This window comes from Hordeum vulgare, chromosome 5H (genome assembly GCF_904849725.1).
Source record: "Hordeum vulgare subsp. vulgare chromosome 5H, MorexV3_pseudomolecules_assembly, whole genome shotgun sequence".
Lineage (NCBI taxonomy): Eukaryota > Viridiplantae > Streptophyta > Magnoliopsida > Poales > Poaceae > Hordeum > Hordeum vulgare.
Window position 1 is genome coordinate 473,632,558 of NC_058522.1, and position 6,941 is coordinate 473,639,498.

Consider the following 6,941-nt stretch of genomic DNA (forward strand, 5'->3'; position numbering starts at 1 on the left):
GTGGCTGGCGGAACGTTATCGCAGAACACAAATACCAGCAGCATCCAATCCAATCCAATCCCCAATTGCTACTGCACCTCTCCAAATGGATACGCAGGAGCCAAGACCGGCATCGGTGTCACGAGCCGAGCACATCACTCACTCACCGTCGCCATATCTTCAGCCGAGCGTATGGTTATGGTATGTATGCCACAGCCGAGGGGGCTGGGGAAAGAATAACTGAACCGAAACGCACGCCGCTGCTCCTCGCCAAAAGGCCCTTTTGGCGCACAGAAAAGCTCCCATACTTTCAGTTACACACACACACAGAGAGAAGACAAAGCTCGCCCCCATGCTGCTATAAAATACCAACAGTGCCCAAGCACATTCTCCTTCCCATTGCCTCTCAGCGCCTCCAAGAACCAGCCTCGAATCCATCCCAATCCCCTCTCGACAGCAAATCATCCAGTACTCGCTCTGAAAAGGAGAATGCGTTCCTCTGGGAAGAATCGTAGCCCCCGTGCTCCTCCTCCTCTCCTTGCCCCGGTGCTCCTGCTGATCTTCGGCCTCTCGCTGCTGCAGCGCCCTGCCTCTGCCGAGAAAAAGGCGAGTAGAACGGATGGTGGCTGCTAGCTCTTGGCCCTCTTCTTCTTGGTTCGCTTCTCCTTGAGTTTCTCTTTCCCGGTGAAAAAGTGTTTGCTGATTTGCTGTCCCGCAGTCGTATGTCGTCTACCTCGGATGCCACTCGCATGGCAGGGAGGGCGCGGCGCTGGCCTCCAACCAGGAACGCGCCAAGAACTCCCACTACCAGTTCCTGGGCTCCGTCCTCGGAAGGTGAGTCGAATCCCATTCCCAGCGTCCTCCCTGCCGATCACTGCAAAAAGTAGACGAACAGAACAACACCATTCCGGTTCCTGAATTTGATTTGCGTGTGCTGGCGCTGCACGCAGCGAGGAGGAGGCGCAGGACGCCATCTTCTACTCCTACACCAGGTACATCAATGGCTTCGCCGCCACGCTGGAGGAGGAAGACGCAATGCAGATCTCGAGTATGCCTTCAAACTCCTCGTCGTCTCCTCCTTCCTCTATCTTCTCCCTGTACTACGTACTACCAGATCATAATATTTCCCTCCAGTACACGACACTCGCATGATTCCGTTTCGACGGGGTGATTAAGCTGTGATTGATTACGATTACGCCGCGCGTGCAGGGCACCCGAGCGTCGTCTCCGTTTTCCCCAACAGAGGGCACAGGCTGCACACCACACGGTCATGGGAGTTCCTCGGGATGGAGAAGGACGGGCGGGTGAGGCCCAACTCCGTCTGGGCCAGAGCAAGGTACGGCGAGGGCGTCATCATCGGCAACCTAGACACCGGTGCGTACGTATGTACATACATACGCGATCTCCTCGCCGTGTTTCACGAATTATTTATCACTCGCCGGGTCAGTCGGTGCTGATCATTTTGGACCCAAGGTTCAGCCTACTACTCTGGGTCCATCCCGTTCTTCACGTTGGCACTGTAGTAAATGGCCACTCCTTTGAGCAGTATAGAGGAGTAGAGAAGATACTGTGGACGCGTGGGTCGGACCAAAACAGCGGTCCAGTTTTCTGGCACGGCCCGACCCGTGTAGGTGTAGCGTAGGCACTGGACAGGCAGGCAGGCAGCCGGTGCCTGTGCTGTGCAGTGGGTGTGTGCGGTGCGGTGCACGCAGAGCGCGCTGCCTGCAAGGCAACGGCAACGGCAACGGCAACGCAATCGGAATCTGGCCCAGACGCACCAGCGTTTTCGGCTTTTGGCCTCCCGTTTTCCTGGTGGATAGCAGCCCTCTGCGCTTGCCTTGAGTCGAGCGTCCCCGGAGCCGTTGGGACTTGGAAAAACTACCACGGCAGCAGCTCAGCTCAGCTCAGCACGAACCCGGCCGGTTGGGCTCTCCTAGGTCCTAGCAGCGCAGGGGGCAGAAATGGTGGCAGAAAACCCTAGGCCTTGTTTGGTACTAGGGGGGGGGGGGGGGGGGGGTTAAGAGGATTGGTGCGGATAATTGTCTCTAATCCATTAAAAATAAATAGTTTATTGGATATTGAGAAAAACGTGCTATGAAAATTTGGAAATTTACGGGGAATTATGAGGATAAAACATGTCAATTACAATAGAACCAAATGATGTTTTGGAATACGGGAGGATTTAGGGGTTTGACCAGCATAATACTCGCCAATTTTTTAAAATACATTAGTATCAAACAAAGCCTTGTTGGTGGCACTGGTATTTTCATTTCCTTGGGAAAACAAATGTTTTCTCGTTCGTTCGTCAAGTGAAAATGGTGCTACGTACTAGGGCGGCAACTGACCGATGAAAGGGGGCAGCTAGGCTGTGAGGGGGAGGGAGAGGGAGAGGGCAGGGCGTGCATCACAAGCCCACTCCTCCACGCCAGCTGCTGCCGCCGCTGCCGCTCGGCCCGGCGTCGTCGTCGACAGGGAATCCCGGACGCCGAGTCAAATCCCTCCTCATCCCCAGCCCCCGGCTCCGGCGACTAGGCTGCTCCTACTAGCAGTACTATAGTAGTAGCACTACCAATCAGCGCTGGGCCACCGCCCGGCATGCACGTGACTGAACTGAAACGGCATGTTTTTTACCTTGATTAATCTTCACACCGGTGGCTTGTGCATTGCATGCATGCAGGGGTTTGGCCGGAGGCCGGCAGCTTCAGCGACGACGGCATGGGCCCGGTGCCCGCGCGGTGGCGCGGCGTCTGCCACGACCAGTCCTCCTCCGACGACGCCCAGGTCCGCTGCAACAGGTCCGTCCGTGCACCCTCCTCCTCCATCCGTATCTCCATTGCTTGCACTGTACTTAGTACAATACTCGTGACTGCACTGCACACGGCCCTCCGCCGCCCCATGCGTCGCCTGGGGCGCCGCGCGAGGATGCCGGCGTGCGGTTCAAGCTCTCTGCACCGCGGCGCGTTATCCCGACGTGGTGTTTTTGTCCGGCGCTGGCTCCTGTTGTTTATCGTCTCGCCAACGTGGCTTGACTTGACCACCGTCGTTGTGCGGTGAACCACAGAGCTTTGTAGGGCGTAAACTAACCATTTACCCTCACCTACTTGCCGCTTTCTTTAGCGACAAGCTAACTAAGATTTGTCCCATAACCAAGTTCAGGCAAGTGCTCGTGGTTATTTTAACCAACGATCTCGACATGCCCTTGGACTTTGAGCCATTCCTGCACCACACACACTTGTGCCTCTGGCACTGTAGCGAACCAGCACATGCTTGGCTCTGTACAGTACAACTACTGTGCCTGTCCTGCCATCCTTTCCGCCGAGCACCTCCCTCTACCAGTCGTCCTGCAGTCCACGCCGCGAGTCATGTGAGCGTTGGCAGGCAGAGCTCGCCGTCCTCGTCGTCAACAGACGGATCGATGCCACCTTTCCGCTGTTGGCTACAGCCAGCGTGAGTGTGGTGGTGGCGCCACAGATTGCAGCCATGATTCCGCCCCAAATTTTGGAGCCCAGGCAGCCTACCAGAAAGATTTCCGTCTCTCTGCCGTGCGCTTTCCCATGATTACATGTTGCCCCCAGCCGCCCCGGGAATCGTGCCGTTTGCATCCAGCGCGATCGGCCTGCTTCAGCAGGTACCGTGTCGATCCACGCGCAGCCGAGCTAGCTGGCCGCTAGCCACCACGCTGTTCGTTTTCAGGTCTCAGAAAAGCTCCAAACTTGCGCCCTGGTCCATGCATGGCTCCATGCACAGCAGCACAAGCTTGGCTTTGCTCTCGCCTCTTTATGCCGGCGTCGGGGTCCATGACGCCTGCACGACCATGTGCCGCGGCTACGCCCAGGCCGCTCGCGCGACAACCTATAATGCAGCGTGCCGCTTGGCGCGGCAGCCTGATGAAACGCAGTCTGCATGCATTCACGCTAGGACCATCCTTTACCAAGCAAGATTCTCCTGATAACATTTCGATAGATTACGGCGTTTCATGCATGAAGATGAAGTTGATGCGAACGTGACCGTGACTAATGAATCAAGGCGCGCCGCAGGAAGCTGATCGGCGCGCAGTACTTCAACAAGGGGTACGCGGCGACGGTGGGGCAGACGGGCGCGGGCGCGAGCCCGGCCGGCACGCGGGACAGCGACGGGCACGGCACGCACACGCTGTCCACGGCCGCGGGCCGCTTCGTGCCGGGCGCCAACCTGTTCGGCTACGGCAACGGCACGGCCAAGGGCGGCGCGCCGGGCGCGCGCGTGGCGGCGTACAAGGTGTGCTGGCGCCCCGTGAACGGCAGCGAGTGCTTCGACGCCGACATCATCGCGGCCTTCGACGCGGCCATCCACGACGGGGTGGACGTCCTCTCCGTGTCCCTCGGCGGCGCGCCCGCCGACTACTTCAGGGACGGCGTCGCCATCGGGTCGTTCCACGCCGTCCGGAACGGCGTCACCGTGGTCACCTCCGCTGGCAACTCAGGGCCCGGCGCCGGCACGGTGTCCAACACGGCGCCGTGGCTCGTCACCGTGGGGGCGAGCACCATGGACCGCGAGTTCCCGGCCTTCCTGGTTGTCGGCAACAAGAAGCAGATCAAAGTACCTTCCTTCCGCCCGAATCATCTTCGGTTGCTTCTGCTGCTTACGATGCCAATCTCTTTGGTGGTGTAAGTAACATTTTACATTTTGCTCAGGGACAAAGCCTGTCGCCGGTGCCACTGCCTGCCAACAAGCAGTACCGGCTCATCAGCTCTGTAGAGGCCAAGGCAGCGGATGCAACAGCGTCCCAGGCGTAAGAAAACTCGATCAAATTGTCGATGAACTTTTACTTGCAATGCTTTGTAAGGCATGAAACTGCAGCCATGCCATCACCGCAGGGAACTGTGCATGGAGGGGTCGCTGGACAGGAAGAAAGCGGAGGGGAAGATCGTGGTGTGCATGCGGGGGAAGAATGCGAGGGTGGAGAAAGGCGAGGAGGTCCATCGAGCCGGCGGGGTTGGGCTGGTGCTGGCCAACGACGAGGCCACCGGGAACGAGATGATCGCCGACGCGCACGTGCTCCCGGCCACGCACATCACCTACTCCGACGGAGTCGCGCTGCTCGCCTACATGAACTCAACCAGGTAGTTTGTGATATGTAACCTTATTTCGTGTAGCTGCCAACACGGCCTATTAGCTCAGCTGGTTAGAGCGTCGTGCTAATAACGCGAAGGTCACAGGTTCGAGACCTGTATGGGCCAATCTTTTTTTTGCCTGCCTTCTGATGAACATGAAAATGTCGTGCAGGTTCGCGTCGGGCTACATCACCCTGCCGAACACGGCGCTGGAGACGAAGCCGGCGCCGTTCATGGCCGCCTTCTCCTCCCAGGGCCCAAACACGGTCACGCCGCAGATCCTCAAGGTCCGGCTATTCTGTCGCAAACTCGGCCATGCCGCCATTGATCATAGTAACATCTCTACCGCCATGCCTAAGCTTAGTAGCGTACGTGCGTGTGTTGCAGCCTGACATCACCGCGCCGGGGGTGAGCATCCTCGCGGCGTTCACCGGCCTGGCCGGCCCGACCGGCCTCACCTTCGACAGCCGCCGCGTCCTCTTCAACTCCGAGTCCGGCACCTCCATGTCCTGCCCGCACGTCGCTGGCATCGCCGGCCTCCTCAAGGCCCTCCACCCCGACTGGAGCCCCGCCGCCATCAAGTCCGCCATCATGACCACCGGTAAATAAGTTAGCTATAAGCAACAAAAACACTCCAGACCAATCTCCTCGTGCTGCCACGGGCTCACAAAAGGAGATGGGGGTTTGATCTTGTGCAGCCAGGGTGCAGGACAACACGAGGAGGCCGATGAGCAACTCGTCGTTCCAGCGCGCCACGCCCTTCGCCTACGGCGCCGGGCACGTGCAGCCCAACCGCGCCGCCGACCCGGGCCTCGTCTACGACATGAACGCCACGGACTACCTTCACTTCCTGTGCGCGCTGGGCTACAACTCCACCGTGATCGACACGTTCATGGCCGGCGACGACGGCCCGCACGCCTGCCCGGCGAGGCCGCGGAAGCCGGAGGACCTCAACTACCCGTCCGTCACGGCGCCGCACCTGTCCGCGTCCGGCGAGCCGCACACCGTCACGAGGAGGGTGCGGAACGTGGGCGCCGCGCCGGCGGCGTACGACGTGAGGGTCAACGAGCCGCGCGGCGTGTCCGTGTCCGTGCGGCCGAGCCGGCTGGAGTTCGCGGCGGCGGGGGAGGAGAAGGAGTTTGCCGTGACGTTCAGGGCCAGGGAAGGCCGGTTCTTGCCCGGGGAGTACGTGTTCGGGCAGATGGTGTGGTCGGACGGCGCCGGGCGGCACAGCCACCGCGTCAGGAGCCCCCTCGTCGTCAGGGTCGCCGCCCGTAGGACGAGCAAAACCAGTGTCCCCGTCGCCTGACGAGCTTCGTTAGGGTCCGTTTGGTTATTAGCAAATGATGTGCTGGACAAAGAAGTTCGGTCCGTCAACAAAAAGCTGTCGATATGTGCCAGTACAAACTGTTCGAGTGGTTAATGAAGTTGGACTTGGATGTACTCCGTGACAAAAAAAGAGAGAAACTCGACTTGGGTGTCTTCTCGTGGTGATAAATTCACTTCATGCCTATATCTACGTCTCACATTCTTAAAACATATACAGTTGGATCTTGCAAATCCGGATCTTAAATGCCCGTAGGTCACGCTGCAAATTCACTTGTTCACAATCAGCTTTTTCATATTTGATCCATTAGATCTTTGCAAAAGCATACATAATATATAGCCTATGTATTATGTACTATACTACTCTTCATCGTCGTCGGAGATGGCCTGAGCCACCTGCCTCGAAGCCTGAGCTGCTTGTGCCGCCTCTGCCGAAGCCCGCACCGTCTCCATCTGCTGCCGACGAAGACGCCTGGCCTGCGTAGCAGACTTCGAGCAAATGGAGTTCAAGATGGCCTGCTGCTCCGGCCACAGATCCACATC

General features: G+C 58.5%; 1 protein-coding gene and 1 non-coding gene across 2 annotated transcripts; both read left to right on the plus strand.

The window, feature by feature from the left end:
* Window positions 1-286: 286 nt before the first annotated feature.
* On the plus strand, window positions 287-6,585 carry LOC123399191 (subtilisin-like protease SBT5.3). The gene is made up of 11 exons (XM_045093623.1): window positions 287-585; window positions 698-813; window positions 930-1,027; window positions 1,189-1,353; window positions 2,657-2,774; window positions 4,017-4,557; window positions 4,653-4,750; window positions 4,836-5,081; window positions 5,245-5,359; window positions 5,460-5,673; window positions 5,771-6,585. Exons 1-11 carry the CDS (start codon window positions 469-471, stop codon window positions 6,379-6,381), a joined length of 2,439 nt encoding a protein of 812 aa, XP_044949558.1. The 5' UTR covers window positions 287-468; the 3' UTR covers window positions 6,382-6,585.
* Window positions 5,125-5,198, plus strand: TRNAI-AAU. Its single transcript has one exon. It is a non-coding gene; the product is annotated as a tRNA-Ile (tRNA).
* Window positions 6,586-6,941: the final 356 nt, after the last annotated feature.

Bases quoted from the DNA above. Each gene is read 5' to 3' on its own strand.
- LOC123399191 (XM_045093623.1), top strand. From the start codon at position 469: ATGCGTTCCTCTGGGAAGAATCGTAGCCCCCGTGCTCCTCCTCCTCTC. The intron at 2,775-4,016 runs GTCCGTCCGTGC...GGCGCGCCGCAG, and splicing joins GCCCAGGTCCGCTGCAACAG to GAAGCTGATCGGCGCGCAGT. The intron at 5,674-5,770 runs GTAAATAAGTTA...GATCTTGTGCAG, and splicing joins GTCCGCCATCATGACCACCG to CCAGGGTGCAGGACAACACG.